We start from the raw sequence: 25303 nt of genomic DNA, 5'->3' as shown, positions 1-25303 counted from the left end.
AGGACACAATAGGACACAGGAGACCACCACAAATGTCTTTAGCACTGCTGCAGACATGAGGCAGTCAGTCTTCAATGTGTCTGAAATGATCCCACTAGTTCTCATCCAGCTAATTTTGCTCTTTAAGGACTCATTTGTTAATCATGGTATATTATGGATATTATTTTGTTTCATTTTGAGGAGTTTCTCTGTTGTTGCGTTTGAAGGTGTCGAACCCTGACGGAGACCTGCGTCACACTCTGCTCAACTCCTCCGTCCTGGAACATCCCCGTGCTCTGGTCCTGCTGCCTGGAGAGAGGTGATATCACAACGCTTGTAGTTTATTCCTACATTAGAAGGAGCTCACTGTCATAATACAGCCATCTTCTAAACTTAACTGTCAAGGCACAAATAGATCACTACATTACAAAAAAAAAAAAAGCACAGGATTCAAATCCGTCATCACTCTAAAGGTAACAGACTTTAATGCATGAAAGCAACATTAAAACAACTAATTTGAATTTGAATTGTTTGATAAAGGTTATCCTCATTTACATTGTTGCGGTCAGAACAGTCTGGATTGAGGCTTTAACCTGCAGGACTGTACGATTTACCCTCCAACCCTCAAACAGGCCGTTGAGGAAGAGATGACCAGACAAACTGACCATACTTTCCAAATACTGCTTCTCTTTCTTTATCTAAAATTTACACTTTCTCACATGCACCAAAAGAAAGAAGATGGTTCCACTTCTGCAAACACCATTCTGCTTTTACTTTGACTGTGTTTTTCCGTAATTCCTGTTTTTTTTTCAATCAGAAAATGTATTTATGTTTGACTCACTGAACACACTTCTTCTTTTTATCCCATCTTCTTCTTACTTTTCAGGGGCTTTTTTGTTGCCAGTCTGTCTTGTATTTCTAAGAAAGGAAGTGCTTGGGGTCCAGATATCAATGATCTTTGCACTGTACTGCTTTTGATTACATTCTTAATGAATCTTAGTTATAATAAATCAGATAAATCACAAAATATCTGTCATCACCTATAGGAAGTGGTTTTTTATTTTCTTTGTTTATCTTTTCTTCATCTTTATCTCATAGATCAACCCTGAGCAAATATCAAAGTGTGTCTTTGCTAATGCTCATAATGACAATCAAGCACACAAGTTATTGAAAATTTGCAGTTGAATTAACCTTGTGTTCCCTCCTGGGACATCCCACAGTCTGATGTTCTGGACCGACTGGGGAGACCGAGCAGCTGGTGTTTACCGGAGCTACATGGATGGAACCAACGTCTCCTGCATTGTGTCGGAGGGCGTCCGCTGGCCCAACGGCATCACAGCTGACGATCACTGGCTGTACTGGACCGAAGCCTACAGTGACCGCATTGAGAGGGCCAACTTTACCGGGGGCCAGAGGAGCGTTCTCATGGAGGGACTGCCACACCCATACGCCATTGCTGTCTTCAAGGTAGGACTGTCTGGAATATATGAAAAACTTCTGTCTTTGTACTTTTCCTCAGGTCTTGTTATATATTAGAAACATGATATTTGTTCTGTATAGAAACATGTTTCCCTGTTTCTGAAGATCTGGCACCCTGTTACCTAAAATATACCTCTAAAACTAAACCCTGTTAGGAGTGTGGTATATATAAAATGGCAAAAGGCTGGATTAGATTTAAGTTTTCAACCGGCTCACATTGGAATGCTGTTTTCAGAATGATCTGTACTGGGATGACTGGTCCAGAATGGGAATCTTCAAAGCTCCAAAGGCTGGTTCCCAGAGCAACGAGTTGATTGTTGGCAGACTGACCGGAGTCATGGACCTCAAGATCTTCTATAAGGGAAAAAGCAGAGGTGAGGAGCTGAGAGGGAAGACACGTCCAGAGGGTTTGAAAGTAGAAATCAGATCAGTCCAACATTGTGAGATATCTGTTACATTTCAGAGCCAGAGCTTCTCAGATAAAAACTTTCGCTGCTGTTTGAATTAAGGCAAATATGGTCGTTCACATGTACAAATTAGCTGCTCGGACAAATTAAAATCACACGTGGCCTTGATCTGTTGCCTACTAGGCCATAATGCGTGTGCCGACCAGCCGTGCAGCCTCCTGTGTCTGCCTCAGCCCGGCCACAGACATACCTGTGTGTGCCCGGATGGTACCCCGACTGTAACCATGCCCAACGGAGAGCTGCAGTGCCAGTGTCCCACCGGCTACCAGCTCCAAAACAACACCTGCGTCAAGACTGGTGAAACACAGCACATACCACAGAGTGTTGCAGAATGATTTTGTTTCTGTTTCGAAACGAGGCCTTCTACCTCAGAGGGGACGACCTGATTAATCAACGGTTTACATGTGACCTTTTCTTTTCCATCGATCAGAACACAGCTGTTTGGCCAACCAGTACCGCTGCTTCAACGGCCGCTGCATCAGCAGCATCTGGAAGTGTGACAGTGACAACGACTGTGGAGACATGAGTGATGAACAAGAGTGTCGTAAGTATCCAACTGCATCACTTTTCCCACAGTAAAGATAAATCTGCTGTTACTCCAGAAAGAAAACATTAGCATGTTCTTTTTTGTGTCATGTCTTTTCTTAGCCACTACGACCTGTGACCCCTCCAACCAGTTTCGCTGCATGGCCTCAGGTTCCTGCATTCCACTGGCCTTCAAATGTGACCATGAAGACGACTGTGGGGACAACAGTGACGAGGAACATTGTGGTAAGAAGTGCTGCTCGTCGTTGTTTACTGTTTGTGTGGTTGTTAATGCTGCCGGCAAATAAGTGTTGGCGGTGTTAACTGACTGTTGGCATTACATTTTTGTGTAATGTTAACACTGAGAAAGAATTTGCTCACATACGTGCTTTTCATTCACACTTTCTTGTGTTTTAACCATGGTTTTAAATAAATTAGCTATTACCTGTGAAGGGAGGTTAAACATTGGGTGCGATGATTTGGCAGAATAGACACTCTCACTGCCTCTGTCACAGTAACCTCCAGTTATTGCAGAGATTTTCAAAGAACATTCAAAAGTCAAAGAAATGTAATAATGTTGGCAAGAGTAAATGGAAATGACCTTCATGATAGCAAAACATTTCAGTCAAACCACAATCCTTTTAAAAATTGTACAACAACAGTAAAATGCAGCTGCTTTGATGCTGCTGGAGAGTCCACTAAAATAAGTGTAGCTGGGTGTTGACATGATTAGGTTTGTAATAGAAATAAAGATAATAAAGTTTGTTACAGGTATTTTTATGCACTTGAGCCAGAGCTGATTTTGTGAGAATGAGCCTGAGCTAAAAAAAATAGTGCCCTGTGGGACTCCTCAGGTCCTATCTACTGTATTTTTCCAGATTGATATTTTGTTCTCACATTGTATTTCAAAAAGTATATCTTAAAAACAAATAGAACAATATTATATGCATATACACACACACACACACACACACACACACACACACACACACACACACACACACACACACACACACACACACACACACACACACACACACACACACACACACACACCACACCACAACTGCTGAGATGTGTGACATCTATTACGTTTTTAAACACATTCTTGAACCAATCTGTATGAAATGTGTTATTTGAGCTGTTTATTTCTCAAGTTTTGCCTTGAGCCTTACAGTTATATTAATCAACAAGTTTTCTGCTTTGTTGTGCTATTGACAATACAAGGGATGCCATTTTTTTTTGCGGTCAATAACTTTGTTTTTGATGCATTTCTCAGAGTCTCATCAGTGTGGCCCCGGGGAGTTTACATGTGCACGAGGTGTTTGTATCCGCGAGGCTTGGCGCTGTGATGGAGACAATGACTGCAGAGACTGGTCAGATGAAGCCAACTGCACAGGTAAATAAGCTTCTGACTACATGATATATTACACTGCCTAACAAAAGCCAAGCACAGTAACTATGATACATAGGCAGTTATGAGTTTTTACCTGTAAACTGTATTTTACTTGTTTGACCTTTTGCACATGTACAGCTAACTACACAGCTAAAGTCATACAAATACGGATAACTACACAGCTAAAGGCAGGGCGCCATATTGTAACTGAGCAACATGATTTGTTACAGTAGAAATAAAATCTAATTTATAATGAGAAAACTCACAGTCACAGGAATAATCACACATTTATATAATTATTTGTACTTATTTTAATACAATTCCTATTCCTTGTATGCATTTACTGTGGCAAAGATATATATTTGGTTATGGAAAGATTTTATATTAATTTGTAACAATTATACATACTATATACTGTATATATTTCAGAATCAAGGGGTTCATTGCTACGAATATGAAGCACTTACCAGCTTCTCCAAGTCCTTAATGTCTTTGTTTGTTTTTCCCTAGTGGGCCACCATACTTGTGAGCCCAGCAGTTTTCAGTGTCACACGGGTCACTGCATACCACAGCGCTGGAAGTGTGACGGTGATGATGACTGTCAGGATGACTCAGATGAAGATCCTCAGTACTGTGGTAAGTTTATACGCCAAAATGGTGTTGGCTATATATTAGAAACATGATATTTGTTCTGTGTAGAATAATGTTTCCCTGTATCTAAAGATCTAAAATATACCTCTAACACTAAACCCTGTTAGGAGTGTGGTATATATAAAATGGTCAGTTACAAGACATTGAATATCAGCTTAGAACATCACAAGTTTTGAAAGTCATAATTGTTCATGCCCTGACACATACAAACTGACATCGTGCCACTTATAGACGGCTATACATTCACAGAAGCAACAACTGTGTGTTAGCAGGGATTCTTAATTCATAGCCTGCTCTGTGTTTTCAGAGGGCCCTCAGTGTAAAGGCTTCCTCTGCTCCAATGACACCTGCCTGCCAGCCTCCGCACACTGCAATGGTATCCAGGAGTGTCCAGATGGCGCTGATGAGCACAACTGTGGTGAGTTTGATTAGCGGAAAGAATAGCTGTCACAGAGTAAAACGTGTAGTCGTAAAAATGGTGTAGGGTCGTGAACCAACTCACTGTATCTAAATGAATAACACTAACCTGAAATACGTACAAGTAATATTTCAAATTGTTTCAAGTAAAACACTGGTACTAAAACAATATCTGAGTGAAATGAAGCTCAGGAGAACAATTGTAATATCACTGAGAAAATAAATGTGGAATTTATGACAGCAAAACATAAGTGTAATTTTCACATTACATGCAGAATGCACAAGTGCACAATCCTAACATATTAATGTATGCATCCATTGTTAATGTCAAATAGTGTTATAGTACAAGGACCTAAAATGCATCATTTAGGGCAGGGGTGGCCAACCAGTCAGAGACTAAGAGCCACATTTTTTACTGTTTTACCGCAAAGAGCCACATCATACACCTGGGCACACATGAACATCACCCCATCACTCACTCACACACACACACACACACACACACACACACACACACACACACACACACACACACACACACACACACACACACACACACACACACACACACACACACACACACACACACACACACACACACACACACACACACACACACACACACACACACACACACACACACACACACACACCTCTGCTCAGCCAAATTTATTGTGTGACATTATCATGTCACACACCAACATGATAATGACAGACATTGACTCCTACAGTACTAAGACCACAGGCCAGTCATTTTCAACAATGAACATTGTGTGCACTGTCTCACACACACAAACTCTCAGTTCAACAAAGTCCACAAACAAAAACATAATAATTTACAATAGCGTTTTTCACTTACTATGCATGTTGCTTAGTGCGACTTCTGTCATTCCTTGCCTTGAACAATCCTCTTCAAATCTGGCTTGTACTCTGTTGTTGCCACTCGAAGCAATTCTTTCACACGGGTGTCAGTCAGAACAGATCGATGCTTTGATTTCACGTGTTTCAGGGTAAAAAACACAGACTCGCAGACGTATGTTGACCCAAACATTGACAGTATCTTAAGCGCAGCCCGTTTGACATTGGGGTATTTTTCCATTGGCACACTTTTCCAGAACTCAATGGTCCCTTCCCTTAAAGCAGGTTTCAGTTGGTCCTCCTCACAAAGATCGATCATCTCCAACTCAGCCGCGGCCTCATCTGTGACTAGCGGGGCTTTCAAACAGTCCGTCTCCGCATTAAATGGGTCGACGAGGAACGTAATCTGTGGCCTTTTCAGTTGTAGATCACGGAACCGGATGACAAAGCTTTCGTGCAGGTTTTCAACCAGTGTTGCATATCTGGCTCTTTGCTTATTCAGGGCGGCGCTGGTGACTTGCCCGCTGGCTTTTAGCAGAGTGGGAAAATGCGTTAAATCTCCCTTTTGAATATGCGTCTTGAACAGCTTCAGTTTGTTGACAAACGCAAACACACTTTGCAGCAGGTCAGGCAGCATTTTTAACTTACCCTGCAAGGTCAGGTTCAGTCTGTCCAAGTGACACAGCGTGTCGACCAAAAAGGCCAGATCCATAATCCACTCGACGTCCGAGAGCTCGGGATAGTCCTTGTCCTTCTCTTCCATGAACAGTTTCACAGCATCCAAAAGCTCAAAGAAGCGAGCGAGCACCTTGCCTTTGGACAGCCACCTCACAGTGCAGCGGCAGGTCACCTGGAGGTCCTTGGTCCAGCTCAGCGATGAGATTCTTCAATTGCCTGTGGTTAAGCGCATGTGTGCGGATGTAGTTGACGATTTCCATCACAGGCTTCATGATGTTGTCTAAATTCAATGATTTAGACACGAGTTGCTCCCTGTGGATGATGCAGTGGAAATTCAAAAACTCGGGAAATGTTTGGTCAGCTTTGCACAGCCCCACAAGTCCGTTCACAGATCCGGTCACGGCCGGCGCTGCTCCATCCGTGGCTACTGCAGTTAGCTTCGGTGTGGGCAGATTTGCTTTCACAAATGCAGCCATCATTGTTTCTTTCACATCTATGCCACGGGTTCTGTCTTTTAATGGCACAACATCAAGGAGTTCTTCTTTGATCACACAATCTTTTGACACAGACCGTGCAAATATTGCCAGCTGAGGCTCATCTTGTACGTCACAACTCTCATCTTGTACGTCACAACTCTCATCCAATGCGACACTAAAATACTCACATGCTTGAAGGTCAGAGTGCAACTGTGATTCAATAGCCGTGTTAATGTCCGATATCCTGTGTCCAACAGTGTGGCGGGACAGTTGGACGTCTGATACCATTCGTTTTAGTTTGTCGTTTTCAGGAGACAAGATTTCAACAACGTCACTGAGGCATTTTTTAACGAACTCCCCTTCATTAAATGGGTTTGTAGCCCGTGCAATGCTCCAAGCCAGTTGATACGATGCAAGCGTGACAGTCTCTGAGTGCTTCGTAATTTTTTGGAAAAACTGTACCTGCTTTTCTGCCTGACTTTTCAAAGTGTCCAACTCGTGCTTGCGAAGTTCAGTCCCTTTTGGAAATCCCTGGTCGATGTTAGTGATGGAGTGAGCTGAAGTGGCGCTGAAGATTTGAAGCTTTGAAATACGCTAATGACGTCTGACATATCAGGCAGAATGGCTCGCCATGACTTTCAACAAAAAAAATATAAACTTTCCCACTCTGTTAAAAACGTCCTGTGTTCATCTTCATATTTTCGTTTAGCTGTGCATTTTTTCCTGCCATTTTGAGAGTGAACTGGACACTAATTGTTTCCTCCAATGGGTTTAACCCTCCTGCTTTGCGGAATTTCACCTCATGCGCGTTTGACGAAAATACCATATTGAACTCAAGCGAAGCGAACACGCACAAAAAAAAACAACACAAACACAAATGTTGATATGAACGTAAAAGAGCCGCATGAAACCAGGCAAAGAGCCGCATGCGGCTCAGGAGCCGCCACCCCTGATTTAGGGTGTTGGCCTGGGGACTGTGGCTAATAAGAGCAATGTGCAATTACTGCGCAATTGTCAACCAAAGACCTGTGTTGCATGTCTCGCCCCATTTTTGTGTTTCTCTACACTGAAATCTGTCAAATAAAGGCAAAAATAATTTTACAAAGAAAATTCAACTAATTGCCAATATTTATATGCTGGCTATCATTAGCTGTACTACATTTCTCAGAAAAGGAGTGGGTTAAGATTAGAGCCCTGAGGGACACCACAGGTACTTACAAAATGATTATGTTGTGTTCACTGCGTGTGTTGTAAAATGTACCGCTTAAAAAATACACCTTTAGTGTATGCTAAGGTATAGCATATGACATAACTCACATTTCTTGGACACTAAAACATGCTCTAGCGCCTGTAGTTTAAGTCTAATGTTGGACAAGTTAATGTTGTGGTGATGAATCATTTTGGCTGTTGCTTTGTGTGTTTCACCCACAGACCCCCTGTGTACTCGCTACATGGAGTTTGTATGTAAGAACCGAGCCCAGTGTCTGTTTCAGTCTTTGGTTTGCGACGGGATCAAACACTGTGAAGACGGATCTGATGAGGACACTGAATACGCTGGATGTGGTGAGCTCCGCGTACCGTCACGGTGTCGCTGGACACTTGACTCTATTGACTACATTCCTTCCTTAACCTTGAACAACTGGTTGTAACACTTTAGGATCTTTACAGCTCTAGAAGGAAGTAAATCTAAAAAAAGCCTTAAAATGTGGGACAGGTGAATTCGCAGCATTTACACAACACAGATAACAAGAAAGGGAGGTATGTTTCCACTGGACTTCCCCTGATTCTCACACCCCTGTGCACCTTAACAGTGACTCTGTTTATTGTGTCAGCAGAGCGTGATGGTCGGGATCTGTTTAGACAGCAACAGCATGTTACAGCTGCTCTGTTCAACATTTGCTTTCTTGGATGCTGAGTTAGCTCCTTCATGTCAGTTTGTCTGATCACGTTTCTGTAATTCCTTTAATTCCTCTGCTAAACCTCACGCTACTAGACTCTTATAAACCGTAATCTTTAACTTTTCCTGTCCAGAAGCAGACATCAAATACAGTTATTATTTGTTTATGATGCAGCCTATTGGGGAACAAATGTAAGATTGCAAATTAGGATTTTGTTTTTTAAATTAATTTATTTATTTTTTCTCCCTAAATTTCCTTTTTTGTGCTATTCCTTCAATGAATAAACTAATATTGGCTTTGTGTATCTTAACTCAGCCACTCCGTCTGAATTCGGCAAAGTGTGTGATGCCTACACCTTTCAATGTGCCAACGGAGTGTGTGTGAGCCTGGAATGGAAGTGTGACGGCATGGATGACTGTGGGGATTACTCTGATGAAGCCAATTGTGGTGAGGAGGATGAGCTTATGGAGAAGTACCAAGATCACACATACACATACACTACACATAGGTGTTTATTACCAAACCAAACGCTCTGTAGAAACACAATGTATGAATCATCTAGTCCATCATTTTGTTCTACTGTAAACTTTTATTCTGAAAAGTGAACGAGGCACAGTTGTGCTGGGGCAGCAGTATCTGATGCTAACCTTTCACTCTGCACTTTGTAGCTGCTCCCACTGAGGTCCCTGGCTGCTCCAGGTATTTCCAGTATGAGTGCAGAAACGGACGCTGTATCCCCACATGGTGGAAGTGTGACGGAGAGAACGACTGTGGAGACTGGTCTGACGAGGCCCAGTGTACAGGTACACACTTGGTGCTGGGGTGTAAAAAAGCCAACAGAACTCTGGAGTCAGTGTGTCAATGTTAATAACATGAATATTATCATTTGTTGTATTATGGCAGGGCTAGCTTCTAGCTGAATTTCATCTACAGTCTATTGGCAGGTCACAATGAAAAGATTCACTGTGACAGAGCAATGCCAAGGAACATTACAACACACACCAACACACACACACACACCATGTAAGATAGAATATTTTTTTTAGTAGTAAGTATCTATCATTTATTTATCCAATAAATTCAATTAGCCAATAAAACACTAAAAGTCTGTTTTTCCTCACTCTTAAATATCACTTATCAAATAAATGTTAAAATCGCAGAACAAAGACCCCAAGAAAATGACATCCCACCAAATACAAATCTTTCCTCACTGGAAATGGTGGGAAATATTTGTTGCACTGACCCAACATATTGTACATATTGAATGCATTTGTAGATTCCTAATTTTTCTTCCAAAGATTGGCATTTGTCGCCTGAGTACTTGAATTTAACACAAACCAAAGTCTCCTCAAATACAACATCAAGGTTTGGAAAATGAACATTGTCTTTAGATCACTATTTTCTGATAGACAAGTTTCATGTGTGTTTCATTGTTTTTGATACTTTTGATTTCATTTTTGGCCCAATTGCCCAAATTTCCCCTTCTATCTCCAGTCATTAAACCTGTATCTTATCCATTACAGGTGGTGTTACTCCTCACAGTTTGGACCCCACTACCACTACATGTGCTCCCAACCGCTTCCACTGTGGCTCCGGAGCTTGTATCATCAACACCTGGGTGTGTGACGGCTACGCTGACTGTCCTGACGGCAGTGATGAGCTCGGATGTCCCACAGGTAGTAGGTCTCCCTGCGAACTGGCTCTGGTTTAGTTGCATAAGAATCACAGGTTCCTATCTGCTGTTGGCTGACCAAGTTGAAAAAATAAAATATTGGCCAATTCGACTTAGAATAACAATACTAAAAAAAACAAATAAACTCAAGTAAGTAATAGTCTTTACTTCTTATTTCTCTGAACAGCAGTTAATGGCTCTGTGACTCAGGCCCCAGTACCCACCCAGGCTCCTCCCCCTCCGTCCCCTGGTCGCTGCAGTCGGGGTCAGTTCCTTTGTCGCCGACCCCCCCACTGCATCCCAGACTGGCAGCGCTGCGACGGTCAGCTGCAATGCCAGGACGGCTCTGATGAAGCCTACTGTCGTGAGTCTCTGCAGGCGGCACACACGAGATATACACACACACACACACACACACACACACACACACACACACACACACACACACACACACACACACACACACACACACACACACACACACACACACATACACAAAGGCCAGAGAACACGAAGAAAGAGAAACAACTTCTACTGTCATTAAGTTTGTATTAATTTTGGCACCATACACAAATACAGATGGTCTTTTTATATGAATTTCAAGGGTGTAAAATAAAATAATCTTGTTGCCCCTCCAACATTTGAAATTCCTATATTCTACGAGTTTCCCCTCCCCATCTCACGATTAGGATGCTTTGCCATATTAGTCCCAGAGTTTCACATACTATGGTTTGAGTATTTGTGATTTGTTGTGAGTGTAACATACTCAGGTAATATAACAATTCTTAAAGCTTTGGCTTTAATGCAAAATTATAACATGAAATTTTAAACCTGCATTTAAAATTCGATCGTAACCACTCGTGATCTACGTTTCAAATCTACTAGATTCCACTGGCACGTTTATTCCTGAAAGATTTTGTGTATGAATGCTTTCAGTTATTTTAATTTATACACATGTAAACTAAATGTTTTTAGTATTGTGGAAGAAAACATCCATACAAGCGTTTCAGTACTATTGATTTTGCATTACTGCCTGCAGAATATTGATTAATACAATAACTAAAGCTAGATCTAACACCTCTCTGTCTGCAGCCACCCGCGGGCCTCTGTTTTGCGTTAATGGGACTCGCTGTTCTGACGGTGAAGCCTGTGTTCTGGACAGTGAGAGGTGTGACACCTTCCTGGACTGCTCGGACCACAGTGACGAGGACAACTGCACCTGTAAGTCTGCACAGTTCTCACCGTGATCGTGGTGTTCTTAAATTATATATGAGAAAACCTAAGTGAGCTGCTTAATATCAGTTTCCTTGTACATGCAAGGAAGTTTGCTGCAGTGCAATGCTCCCACCTGCTGGTGATTATTGCACATTGTTCTGCTGAACATTTAACTAAGAGCCGATCCAAAAATGAGAATCTACTTGCTCCCTTTGTCCCCCAGTGGACACCCTGGCCTATAAAGTCCAGAACCTGCAGTGGACACCAGACTTCTTGGGTGCCATCACTCTGACCTGGTCCCGTCCCAAAAACCTTCCCTGGGACTCCTGCTACTTCCTCATCTACTACAGGTGAGCTGGGACCCATACACCTGGGGAATGTTTTTATGATGGATGGGAACACTGTGAACACTAAAAATCAGATTTCAACCAGCCATAGTACAGATGCTATACCAGTACAGCAGTTGGTAGTAGTGTTCCTGTTCCTAGAGTCAGTGGGACATATAACAACCTGATGCCCTGATGGCTCTCAATGCGTATTTCTGTTCAGGCTTGTGGGGACGCAGCAGTGGACCATCATGGACACCCACAGCAACAAGACCAGCTACAAACTGACTGTTCTGAAACCAGACACCACATACCATGTGAAGGTGCTCACCCAGTGCCTCAGCAAGTTGCACAAGACCAATGAGGTGATCACGGTCAGGACACCCGAGGGATGTGAGTATCACATGATCTCTCATACGCTTCAACACAGTCTCCGTAAACTGGTCATGTCTGACTGTTAACAAATGTATGGCAAATTTGAAGATAAATCTAGATTTTATGTATTTTCTGATCCTCACCATGTGCACCAATCCATTATTAGTTTGTAGTGATCAGCATATAACAACTTATGATCTGATGCTGGCAAAAGTCAGACACATGTGGCTGACAGTCCTCCTTCAGAAAACTATCATACTCATCCTCATAATACAAAATAATAGAGAAACTATCCTTTACATGTCTTTGCAACAAGTCTGATGTCACCATTCAAGTTTGCCAGCTCATTGAGATTTATCCCTCTGGTACTAACAGTCCGGACTCACCTGAAGAGGTTGTTTGCATGTTTAATGAAGCTGCTGTTTCTTCTGCTATATCCAACATACACTTTTTTTTTAATTTTTTTATCTCATTTTGGGTGATGTGTGTGTGTGTGTGTGTGTGTGTGTGTGTGTGTGTGTGTGTGTGTGTGTGTGTGTGTGTGTGTGTGTGTGTGTGTGTGTGTGTGTGTGTGTGTGTGTGTGTGTGTGTGTGTGTGTGTGTGTGTAGTGCCAGACCCTCCCAGGAACCTGCAGCTGACTTGTGATAACGGTGAGGATGGGACGGTGGAGGTTTCGTGGAACCCGCCTGACAAGGGACACGGCCTTATCAGGGAGTACATTGTGAGTCATTTTCTCTGCAACAAACCGATTAACATGTTCACTTTTAGACATTAGGAAGTTCCCCAAAAAAAATAAAAAAATTGGGACCAATCATCTGTCAGCCTCCACACTGTATTTTTCATTAAACATGCATCAAAATATAAAATCACTTGTCCCTCTGCTTCGTTCAAAAATTGTGATTAAAAGCTATCAAAATTAACGTCCTGTTTGAGATGGGAGGTTTTTCATTTGTGGAACACTTTCATTGCTTATTTTCATAGTTGTTGTTTTTTTTGCAGATGTTTGGAAAATTATTAATTTTGATATTTCAATTGATTTAAAAATGGCACCCAGCCCTAATGTACGGTTGTTTTAAAAATTTTTGCAGATAACCTGATTACTACAACAACAAACAATAGCTGTTTGCGTTTTCTCTGCCAAATCTAAACTTTAAAGCTGTTGATGGTTTGAAGCGAGAAAAACTCACATCGTGCGTCTTACTCCTCTTTCATGAAAAACTGAGTTATCACATTTAATTTGGCCTGTGATGGTTGTTGATGATACAGCTGCTTTATCACACTTTTTGTGACAATCTTATCAATTGTACATTCGCTGTCGAGCTTTTCTGTGTCTGACTTTGTGTGTGTGTGTGTGTGTGTGTGTGTGTGTGTGTGTGTGTGTGTGTGTGTGTGTGTGTGTGTGTGTGTGTGTGTGTGTGTGTGTTCCTAGGTTGAATACAGTGAGCGTGGAGGCCTCGATTGGACGTCACAGAGATCCACCCAAACCAGCGCTGAGGTGAAGGAGCTGCAGCCAGACACTCTGTACAGGTTCAGGGTAAGATACCTCTCCTCGTCAACATGGTAAAACGGTGGATAAAAAAAAGAATGAAGAATATCAGATGTGGAATTGTCATGTACGTGTATGTGTAATCTCGGATGCTTCTCCAGGTGGCAGCGGTGACCAGTCGAGGTGTCGGAAACTGGACTGAGGTTAAATCCATCACCCCTAAGAAAGGTAAGATGGTCCTCCCCCTACAGCATCATGCAGGCAGTTTAGAAGCTGTCCAACACTGTCATCTACTGGTATTTAGAAAGTATTTCAGGTCGTGCAAGTGTGTTGTTTCTGTTTTGAAGCTTCACCTCTGATAATGTGAAGGCTGCCAGTGTGATTGTTGTTTGTTCACAGAAGCACCTGAACTACATGAATTACAATACCACATGGTATAGTTATTTAAAGTACTTAGATCTTAGAGCTGGGTGGTATTACGTAATTTTTTTCAAGGTATATCAAGTTTTTTTTTTTATTGCATGAATGGGCCTTTATATAGGCTTATTCTACTGTTAGGAGTGCAAATGATATAATGACAGTTCATTTTCATAATGCACACTTGAATAAACAAAATATACTGATATGGCAAAACAATTCTAAATGTTTGTGTCCAGCTTTTTTCTGCGCACGATGTATGCGCCGTGACTTTGTGTCGACTTGACAGAAGCGTTTAAGGGTGTACCTTCTCTTGTGGCATGAAGGGGGAAACAACTTTTGTCTTCTTATAGATGAGTGCAAAAAAACTGGAGCACAGTGACTATTTGTCAATTACAACTTTGAGATGCAATGTTTTCGGTGGCACTGTTGGTTGACAGCCTCTTCACAACCGTGTCCAGCCAAACTTTACAGTAAATCGTCTTTTGGTATATGACGGAAACCCCAAAATCTCTAAACTTCCTGTCTGGGCGTGGTTCTCTTACTGTTCTTGAATGTAACGTTGGAGCCTCTCCTCGCTGTTAACATGCTGTTCTGATACCTGCTAGCCAGCTAGTGTACCCAACATGCCGTTTGCCAGTGTAACTTCGTAAATTATGTGTGGCAAATTGTTTGTGTGTCTTAAACCTTTTGGTGCCATAGTGTTTCCCTGTTAAAGAGAGATGATTCATTATTATGAGAGCGCGAGATTTGCTGCCTGGTATATTGTTTCAGCACCATCATGTGCTGAAACAAAGAAATCCATATTTTATGAGAATTACATTTTGCTTTATCAGATTAACCAATGTACTCAGCCCTGTTACAACCCATAAGAAAGCAGCATTAAAGGTAAACTTCTTAGAATTAGGAATTCTCTAAAAGCTGATGAGTTGATAATTTATAGCCAGTAAGGAAAAATAGAAGAAAATCAAAATACGAGTTGCTCTTGTAGTAAATTCATAATAAAGTATATTTTCATAGCATTGATCCACATTAAACCATTTTCACTCACTGATTTATTAATTCAGATTCTGCTTGGTTTTTCACAGTGTCAAGTTGCTGTGAATAAAACTGAAAATGTCCTCAGAATCTTTCACCAAAAACTGCTTATATAGAAGCAGTAGGTGATGAAAATGTGGAAGGCTGAGTTCACATGAGCAAGAGCATTTCTATTTAATGTTTACAGAAAATAAAGTTGCCTGCATTCATTCTGCTACCTGTGAATGTGAATGTCCTCATCAGCCATCTGGAATATAAAAAACATTTGTGCAAATAAATGGAGATAGATTTTGAGCTTTTCTTTCTGTGTGCAGCTCTGCCTCCTCCCTCTGTGATTGCAGACAGCATCACCACTGACTCCATGAGCTTTTCATTCAGCTTGAACTCCCAGTATGATGTAAGAGCTTTTCTCTAAAACACCTCCTGAGTTTATTACCTGATGTGATTGTGTCATTTCTGTGTGCACAGTATTTGTGTTGACTGATGGGCGTTTTGTGATTCTTTCAGGTGAAACAGTACATTGTGATTCTGTCCTGGCAGTTTGATACCCACGTTAAGGAGAGCAAGAATTATTCAGTCACCGTGGGGATCCTTAAAGGTACCGTTGCTGTGGGATTTTATTGTCTGTTTTAATGTGGTGTTATACACATACAATGCCTATAAAAAGTATTCATCCCCTTGGATGTTTCACCCTTTTGTTGCTTTTATACATGAAATCACGGTCAATATAATTTGCCTTTTTTTTTTTTACAAGAATTTGCAAAAAAAGCTTCCTTCATGTCAAAGTAAAAACAGATTTTTACAAACTAATGTCAATTAATTAAAAATATATAGTGTCAAATAAGTGTTTGCATAAATATTCACCCCCTTTAAAGTGACTGACCTAATTCAACAGAGGTCCAGCTAGTTGATGCCAGCAGTGTCACAATTAGTGAAATTGAGATCACCTGATGTGTGTCAAGTGATTGTAGTATAAAAACACCTGTCTGGGAGGTCCAGTCTCTGGTTCATCTGCTACAATTGCAACATTGCACAAAAGAACACTCCAAGCAACTCAGAGATCATTGAAAAGTATAAGTCAGGTGATGGCTACAAAAAGATTTCCAACTCACTGGACATCATCAGTTAAATCCACCATTAAGAAATGGAAGGAGTATGGCACTTGTTTAAATCTGCCTAGAGCTGGCCGTCCTCACAAACTGAGTGACCGGGCAACTGGTGAGGGAGGCCACCAAGACACCTACGACCACTCTGAAGGAGTTAAAAGCTTCAGTGGCTCAGATGGGAGAGACTGTACATACAACAACTGTTGCCTGGGTTCTTCACCAGTCGAAGCTGGCAGATGGCAAAGAGAAGGCCAATGTTGAAAAAAGCTCATATGAAATCTCGCATGGAATTCGCCCAAAGGCATGTGGGAGACTCCACGGTCAATTGAAAAAAGGTTCTTTGGTCTGATGAGACAAAAATGTAGCTTTTTGGCCATCAGACTAGACGCTATGTTTGGCGAACACCAAACACTGCACATCACCATAAACACACCATCTCCACCGTGAAGCATGGTGGTGGCAGCATCATGCTGTGGGGATGTTTTTCAGCAGCAGGCCCTGGAAGGCTTGTAAAGGTAGAGGGGAACATAAATGCAGAAAAATATCGCCAAATCCTGGAGGATAATCCGACTCAGTCTGCAAGGGAACTACGACTTGGGAGAAGATTTATTTTCCAGCGAGACAACGACCCCAAGCATCCAGCAAAAGATACACAGAAATGGTTCAAAGACAACAAGGTGAATGTTCTGGAGTGGCCAAGTCAAAGCCCAGATCTCAATCCAGTCGAGAATTTGTGGCTGGATTTGAAAAGAGCTGTTCACGCCCGATCCCCGAGCAACCTGACAGAGCTTGAGCTGTTTTGCAAGGAAGAATGGAGGAAAATGACAGTGTTCAGATGTGCCAGCCTGATTGAGACAAATCCACACAGACTCAGTGCTGTGATTGCAGCCAAAGGTGCATCTACTAAATACTGACCTGAAGGGGGTGAATATTTATGCAATCATTTACGTTACATTATATATTTGTAATTAATTTACATTAGTTTGTAAAAATCTGTTTTCACTTTGATATTAGAGTTTTGTTTTTTGTTTTTTTTGCAAATACATGTCAAAAAAAGTCAAATTATATTGACCATGATTTCATGTATAAAAGCAACAAAAGGCTGAAACATCAAAGGGGGGTAAATACTTTTTTAAATGCATTGTACATGTTTGTTAAACTGTAAGGTTTTGATGGTGGTCTGTGTTTCTAGCTACAAACCTGACGGCAGGGACAGTTTATGAAGTGGCTGTGTGGGCTCACACCAGTATAGGAGACAGTCCCACCGCTCTGTCCCATCACCAGACCGCTGGCACCCAGCCGGACCGACCCCTTCTCAAAGCCAGGGCTCTCAACCAGACAGCTGTGGAGTGCACCTGGACCATTAGCGGACCCCCTGCGCAGGTACAGGCAAATCACACACTCAGTATCTAAAACGAGAGAATTTTACTGCTGTTACAGCATATTGTCAAACATTTCTCTTATTTTTAAAGTAGATGGTGAGAGCAGGCGTTGGACAAGCAGAGTGTGAGTGGTAGCTACTGTGTTAGCTCCCTGACATACGTCCACTGAAGAGATTCTGTTCAAGAAATACATGAAAATTAAGTTGTATATAATATACAATTTTCACTGCCATCAAAGGGTTTTGAGTATTTGGTTCACACGTTGTGTATTCGTACCCACATTCTCCTAACCTAGTTTGTTTTAATACATCCCAACTATTCAATGGAAAGTCAGCATTGTCTCAATTAGCCACCGAGAAGAATAGTTAGTCGTCGGCTAAACTACTCACAACTTAAATACATGAGCAACTTGCTGTATGTGAATAATAATTAGTTTGACGCCTTCATAAGCCAAAAACGTTGGGAGTCACTGCAGCATCACACTTAAATGGAACCTTTGATCCAATGTGCAAAACCTCTTAAAAACAGGTAGATCACATGTTCTGTGTCTTGAAGAGAAACTGCGTTTCGATTCAACACTTCCTTTTGACAAGGTTTATTGAGTTTACGAGGCTTCATAAGGGAGCACAACACTGAGCACACTTTTACTGAACCATGTCATGTGTGTGTGTGTGCGTGTTTGTGTGTGTGTAAACAGGTGTACGGTGTGTTTTATGCCACCTCTTTCCTGGATTTGTACCGCAGTCCTCGTCAAGTCCGCACCACCTCTCTCAGCCTCACAGTGACTGTAGACAGTGATGAACAGTATCTCTTCCTGGTGAGTCCTTCCTCTTTCCCCCTTGACCAAAAACCGGTTCCGTCCAGTCTGAGACATGCTGATTCTCTTTTGTCTTCAGTATACTCTTTAAAATACCTGCAGATTTTCTTTGTACTGTAATTCACTGAAGTTTTTATTCTTAGTTGTGTGCTGTAATGATAAAATCCCTCCATTGTTAAGTCAGGAGAGACATCTTGGCAGATGTTTGAACTCCCAGATGTCTGAAGTGTCATCTGAAGCAGTCGCATGATTCAGTCAATCCCTCTGTGTTTTTACACTAAAAAAAGTTTGTTCTGGCAGAAAGCTAAATTTGTTTTACCAGAAAACTTTTTTTTTAATGATAACACGTGTGAGGAAGCTGGAGGGTTAAATCCCCCCCAAATCTTTCCACCTAAAAAACTAAACGTGTGCACGGAAGTGGAAATTATTCAGTGTGAAGTTTAACAAATGCACGTGCAAAAAGAAGCGCACTGCTCCACAGTGGCGCCATCCCCTGTTTGTACGGGAAGGTGGTGCTGGAGGTGTTACAAGCGGTTTATTAAAGCTTAGTCGTGAAGAATCAATTTAAATGCAAGCAATTGATTTTAAAATGCAAAACTACAGGTACAGTAATAAAACTAATCTTAAATCATAGTGAGGGTTTAAATCTGGCACACAGATGGTTAGCTCAGAATTTAGCATTAACAGCATAAATGTGTGGACCCAACCTGCAGTGTGTCAATGATACAGGCTGCTGCTGCTGCTGGTTTAATTATGTGGGGAGTGTTTTCTTGTCACACTTTACACCCTTTGATACCAAACAATCATGTTTTGACTGTATTGTTGCTGACCAGGCACATTTCTTAATATCCTGTGTATAATACAAGAAACGTATTAGCCTGAACTGGAAAAATGTGAAAAACCTGACAATTGAAGTGAAGGTAAATAAAAACCAAACACCTTTGCAAGGTAAACTCTATGGATGTACTGTATGGATGTAAGTAAAGAACAGTTACTTAAAGTTTGTGCTCATGCACACAAACTGTTATGTTAACAATAAGAAGTGAAAGCTTGGATTTCTTTAACAGTTTAAAACTATAATTACAAATCACTGCTCTTAAATGTTGTTTCTGAATGTGTTGTCTACTTGTTTTTGCCTACTGTGTATTTATTTTGTTTTAAACTATACTCTTGGCATCACTGAAAACAAGAGCATCCTCTCAATGATTTCTCAAGATCTAAATGAAAGTTGGGGTATATTTGTACTAGCAGATTATTATTTTTTTTTTTTTTTGTCTCATTTTAAACTGAGATTCACAAAGAACAAAAATGTTAGCTAAGAGGGGGGGAAAGGCTTTTCCACATGTTGGTGCTTTTATGCTTTGAATACACGTATGGAGGTCAGCATGCAGGGACGCTGGAAACAAATTGCTAAAGAAACAATTAATTATTGAATCCATGAAATGAAAATAAACACGGATGATGGTTCTCACAGGTGATATTCTAAAAGATATATTGTATTTACGATCATATAAAACTGAGGGAACAAATCTTTAATTTATGACCTGAAGGAATTAATCATCTAAATAATTTGTCATTCGTTTTCTGAATTGAATTTGAATTGATTTAATAAATCAATAAATACAAAACAAAAGATAACAGTGGTACTGTAAGGCAACACGTAAAGCTGTTCAAAGCTGCGACTCCCTCACATTTTCAACTACATCTAACGTAATAAAACCATATTTATTACAGGGGTACTTTGTGGCATTGTAGTCAATTTTAATTGAAGTGTTGTTCAAAGACATAAGTAATAAAACTGATTCATACATAAGTAATTAGACAGAATGGGTAACAAATCTGGGAGTCACTCAGTCAGTTGTTCCCTTTACTATCTGCCCGTGATTTTCCCAGAGCCATCTTTAACCTCTGTGGTGTGTCTCCAGGCGCGGGCAATCTCTCCCTTTGTGGGTCCTCCCTCTGACTACGCTGTGGTGAAAATGATTCCCAACGAGAGGCTGCCACCCAGGAACCTCCACCGAGTGAGAGTGGACAAGACTCAGGCCACGCTGAAATGGCAGCCGCCCTACGACACCCCAAACACAAAGCTGGTACGGCGCTGCCTCCGGTTACTCTGGTGATGGTCATGAATTAAGATTAGCATCAGGGATGTCATCGGGAACATGTGACAGGATACTTTCTAGATAAAAACGTTGGCCACAGAATTTTCATTATTTACAGTTGGATGGCTCTTGAACCTTACAACTTTGGTGTGTGTTTACCCCATCACAAGCAGCTGTGTGTGGTTTTATTTATTTATTTATTTATATGCAATTTATTTATTGCATTAAATTTGGCTAGTTCAAAAAAAAAAAAAAAAAAAAAATGAAGGCTCTCACCAATAACATATACTTCAAGGCCTTTAAGATTTACCTTCTCTGTGTGTTCCTGTCTCTTCAGACATATGCAATCCACGTTCGGGATGCGATCCGTAAAGTGGAGCGGGACTACAAGGTGACCAGCCAGAACAACACGGTGGAGTACTGCCTGAAAGACCTGGAGCCCGGAGGACGATACAGCGTCTCTGTCCGCCTGCGCAACATGAGCAAAGAGGCCAGCTTCACCCTCAGCACAGGTGTGTACCTGTCCACAACATTCACACACATATGGTATGTTAATGGAGTCATCGCAGGAAGTTCAACATCGGCCGCAAGGATTAGATGATTGACTGATTAGTCCATCAAGAACATGAAGGAACACCAGTTTTTCTCGATTTGCCATTTTACAAATTTTAACGATCACGATCTATAAATTAAATAGAGTTTGGCCTACTGGGATGGATATTTATGCCTATTTTGGGGCCAAATCAACTGAAATTCATCGTTGATTGCACCTCTAGTTACAGCATATACTGTATTTAGGCTGATTTCTACAAGACCTGGCTGCCTCGCATTCAGGATCCGACATGGCCACCAGAGCTGATTGCTGCCGTTCTGTCTATTTCAGACAGAAGCCGTGTCAAGCTACACAGAGAGAGTAGATTAGTCGGGCAGAAAGTCAGCCACCGGAACAAATATGTAAATTCATAACAAATTCTATAGGGCTGAATGTATTAGTAACTGTGCAGCAGGCTCAAGTCTTTGGAGTGCTGTGAAAAAAGGGATTACATGATAAAAACACTACTCATTAAAAATGTAATTTCCCTCTGCTGCAGTTCCTCTTCCAGCTCCAGAAGCCCTGAAAATCTTGACAGAGAATGACCACGTGTTCCTTTTCTGGAAGAGTCTGGCTGTCCGAGAGAAGGGCTTCAATGAGAGCAGGGTGAGATGCCACTGAGTAATACTGAATGTCTGTTTCACGGTACAGCTTCCTCTGCCCTGCTCTAAGGTTGCATTGAGGCTTGGATAAGGATTCTTTTTGATTTGAGATGTCTTAAGAGTCGTAGCAGGCTTCATTATGTAAATTCTAACAAAAGAATAATCTTCTCAAGTGTTGTGTTTTTATAGCCCTTTCATTTGTGCTGTTATCATCCTCCACGGACTCTCTTGCTTTCCAGGGGTATGAAGTGCACGTGTTTGACGGCGTGACCAACCAGACGTCGTACCTGGGTAACACCACAGAGACCTACTTCCGGATCAGCAGCCTGCTGGTGGCACACAACTACACCTTCTCTGTGCAGGCCCGCTGCTTGCTCAATGGTCAGCTGTGCGGGGAGCCTGCACTGCTGCTCTACAACCAGATGTCAGGTACCGTTGCATTCAGACACAGTCAGATCAAGACTGATAACGACTGGTCAAACCTAAATTGCTCGCAGACGTGGGATATTATTTTGAAATCTTGCAAAACATAATATGCAACCAAAAAAAATGCAATTTTCCATTCATGCCGTAAATGTTCTTTTCCCCGCCTGTTCAGGGACCAGGGATGCCGCCAAAAGCCAGAGCCACTCAGGAGACATGGCAGCGGTGGTGGTCCCAGTCCTCTTCCTGCTGCTGCTGGGAGTGTGCGGCGGCCTGGTGGCGCTCTACCTTCGACACCGCCGGCTGCAGAACAATTTTACCGCCTTCGCTAACTCCCACTATAACTCTCGTCTGGGCTCTGCCATCTTCTCCTCCGGGGATGAACTGGGTAAACAACAGTTTGTGTTTTTTGTTCAGGCCATCCAGATCTTGTTGAGGTGAAAACACTCACCTGCAGAGATCAGTAGGGTTCAGGACCGGGTTAATTTCCTACGACTTAGCTGTGTGTCAGGGAGTGCAGTTTACACTCTTGATAAGTGGGAAGACTGTTTTGGGATGGTGTGTGTCGCTGCATTTTAAAATTCCCAGGGATTTCTCAAGTAAATTGATGATGGAAGGGATTATGAGAAGGTGAACCTGTGTTGTATGGATCTATATATCTGCTGCTTCTCGAGACTACAAGAAGACAAATGCTTTGTGCCTCAAGACACTTTTCATACAGTGAAAATTCACTTTTAATGCTTTAGTTAAATGAGACCATCTTCCAAGTCAGTCAGTTTAAATCACTGTTAACATGGAGGCTTGGAGAAATGTAGTGTACTCTAACAGCCCCATAGGCTCTGAGATGCTGTTTAAATAGTCTGGATTCCTAACTGCTAGCTGAGTATTAGTCACACTGTGTGATGATGAAAGGATGGATCTTATTCTGTGATTGTTTTTAGGAGCCTGCAGAACATCACCAGATAGCTTAAAGTGACCGCAGTGTTTCACATACGTACTTAGAAGGGCTCATCCAGGTAGTTAACATCACTTGATTTCAATCAGATAAATCTTTCATTAGAATACCTTTCGTCACCCTAATCAAAAAATGGTTTGGGCCACACACCTAAGTTGGGTTTAGAGGCTTCACTGTTGCAGCCACCAAACTAGCTTACACCAATATCCTGCATGTTAGGCTCACTGGTAAATTCTAGGATTGAGCAATACATCTGCATTTTGACGAAAAATCAATATCTTTTCTTTGGCGATATGGGATTTACATAACATTTTTCCTCCCATAGTCTAGTACAATTTATTGTATTGGTTAAAAAGGACGCAGTACTTTCATTCTTATTTTTCAACAATAAGATAGTGGAATTTGATAACTATAGCCCTTTTTTCTTCTAAAGTAACTCGCAGATCTGAATCTGTGAAATCTGTAAATTTTAATTTCCAGCAGGAAATTAACTGCTGTGATGAAGAATAGAGCAAATTTAAGAGAGCAGCAACACCGCGACCAGTAGCACAGAGATGCCGGAAACGTGTTGTGATATCTCAAATGTAGCTTTGACTTACAAATGAATATTCAAACCACTTTGGAGAAAATGTCGAGATATACGTATATATCGTATATTGCCATTTAGCCAAAATATATCTGGATGTGTCTGTATTTGTCCATATCACCCAGCTCTTGTAAAAATCTACCGTCAACTGACAGAACATAACCTGGGTTACACTCTCCCCCTCTAAACTGTTCAAGTCTCTGCGTCCACATGAATCACATGCCACGCCAACGTAAGTCAATTATTGACCCGTAGGAAAGACTGGATAGTAGCCAGTAGCACTGTGTGTGCGTGTCCAGAATAATCATCATCTGAACATGTGAATCAAAATCAAACTGCATTGGGAAACTTATTTCTTATTCTCACATTACAGCAGAAAAAAATGCTGCTCACGTGTTGAAAGGAGCCTGCATTTAGTAACCTGCATTTTCAGAAGTGTCAATCTGTAACTTCTCTTATCATATTGCAGGGAAAAGACCTTTTTCTAATAGAAAATTTGGATTACACATGCAGTATAAGATAAATCCTCTTAAACATCTGCCACCTGTAGAGAACTATCATAAAACGTCACCTCTACAGAAATGTGTTCTTTTTTTGATAATGAGCAGCTTGGATGTTTAAAGCTGCATTCTGGTTTTGGCCACTAAGGGGCAGTTGAACAACCCGGTCGGACATACCTTCTTAAGTATATAGCTAGCATATTAGCAAATAGCTGAGTGAGTGTACCTCTAAATGCACCTACGATCCATTATTAAATGCAGAATTAAAGCTGCTTTAATTCTGACATCAGAGACATTTTATAAAGAGACTCTGTTTTTATGTCCTCTCATAGGTGACGATGATGAGGATGCTCCCATGATCAGCGGCTTCTCAGACGACGTTCCCATGGTCATCGCGTAGCAAGACGTCCCTTCGTCACCTATTTCTCTCTCTTCCCTTCTCCTCTTTTCTTCTCCCGCCCCTTTAGTCCCCTTCACTCGCCATCAGTGGCGCGGTACAATGGAGCGCAGAGCCAACAGAGTCCATCGATGGGAGTCTCCCCCGATGAGCAGGAAACCTGAAGAAAAATGGAAAAGCGTAAAGAGAGAAAGAGATATTTTTCAAATATACAATGCACTTTTTTTGGATGCGCAATAACTTATTTTTTATAATATTAAATATATATATATATATATAAATATATATATATATATATATATATATGGGGTCTAAAAAAGGAATGGGAGGAAGATGTGGACACTGAAGCAAACTGTGAAGGATTTGAGTTTGTTGCGGGCACCGGGTAAAGAAAGACCCTATTTGTAATGCAAACTCACTATCCATAGGAGCGGTCCATTGCTTAAAGCCAAAATAAGCATCCAGAGACTGGAACATAGAATGCAAA

At 41.4% G+C, this 25303-nt stretch overlaps 1 protein-coding gene across 4 annotated transcripts in view; it reads left to right on the top strand.

Moving 5' to 3' along the window:
- sorl1 (sortilin-related receptor, L(DLR class) A repeats containing) overlaps positions 1–25084 on the top strand; it is a 99988-nt gene extending 74904 nt beyond the window's left edge. The window contains exons 19-48 of one of the 4 annotated variants that reach the window (XM_069718045.1): positions 207–298; positions 1200–1446; positions 1694–1832; positions 2049–2222; positions 2356–2469; positions 2574–2696; positions 3730–3849; positions 4357–4482; positions 4805–4915; positions 8358–8489; positions 9140–9271; positions 9493–9627; positions 10348–10500; positions 10687–10860; positions 11589–11717; positions 11935–12061; positions 12261–12430; positions 13022–13134; positions 13843–13947; positions 14061–14127; positions 15669–15751; positions 15862–15952; positions 17653–17843; positions 18540–18659; positions 20585–20749; positions 21099–21273; positions 21853–21959; positions 22195–22384; positions 22554–22766; positions 24752–25084. In XM_069718045.1, coding sequence (XP_069574146.1) covers positions 207–298; positions 1200–1446; positions 1694–1832; positions 2049–2222; positions 2356–2469; positions 2574–2696; positions 3730–3849; positions 4357–4482; positions 4805–4915; positions 8358–8489; positions 9140–9271; positions 9493–9627; positions 10348–10500; positions 10687–10860; positions 11589–11717; positions 11935–12061; positions 12261–12430; positions 13022–13134; positions 13843–13947; positions 14061–14127; positions 15669–15751; positions 15862–15952; positions 17653–17843; positions 18540–18659; positions 20585–20749; positions 21099–21273; positions 21853–21959; positions 22195–22384; positions 22554–22766; positions 24752–24819 — 4086 coding nt within the window. In that variant the 3' untranslated portion in view covers positions 24820–25084. Of the gene's footprint in view, positions 1–206; positions 299–1199; positions 1447–1693; positions 1833–2048; positions 2223–2355; positions 2470–2573; positions 2697–3729; positions 3850–4356; positions 4483–4804; positions 4916–8357; positions 8490–9139; positions 9272–9492; positions 9628–10347; positions 10501–10683; positions 10861–11588; positions 11718–11934; positions 12062–12260; positions 12431–13021; positions 13135–13842; positions 13948–14060; positions 14128–15668; positions 15752–15861; positions 15953–17652; positions 17850–18539; positions 18660–20584; positions 20750–21098; positions 21274–21852; positions 21960–22194; positions 22385–22553; positions 22767–24751 lie in introns of all 4 variants that reach the window. The other 3 variants (XM_069718043.1, XM_069718044.1, XM_069718042.1) reach the window with 3 other exon arrangements.
- The last annotated feature ends 219 nt before the right edge of the window (positions 25085–25303 follow it).

This window comes from Brachyistius frenatus, unplaced genomic scaffold (assembly GCF_029030835.1).
Source record: "Brachyistius frenatus isolate BFR_SWC_R1_liver_20210118 unplaced genomic scaffold, ASM2903083v1 Contig_185, whole genome shotgun sequence".
In the NCBI taxonomy this organism is placed as follows: domain Eukaryota; kingdom Metazoa; phylum Chordata; class Actinopteri; family Embiotocidae; genus Brachyistius; species Brachyistius frenatus.
Note: the sequence above shows the minus strand (reverse complement) of the source record. Positions and strands in the feature narration are given on the sequence as shown.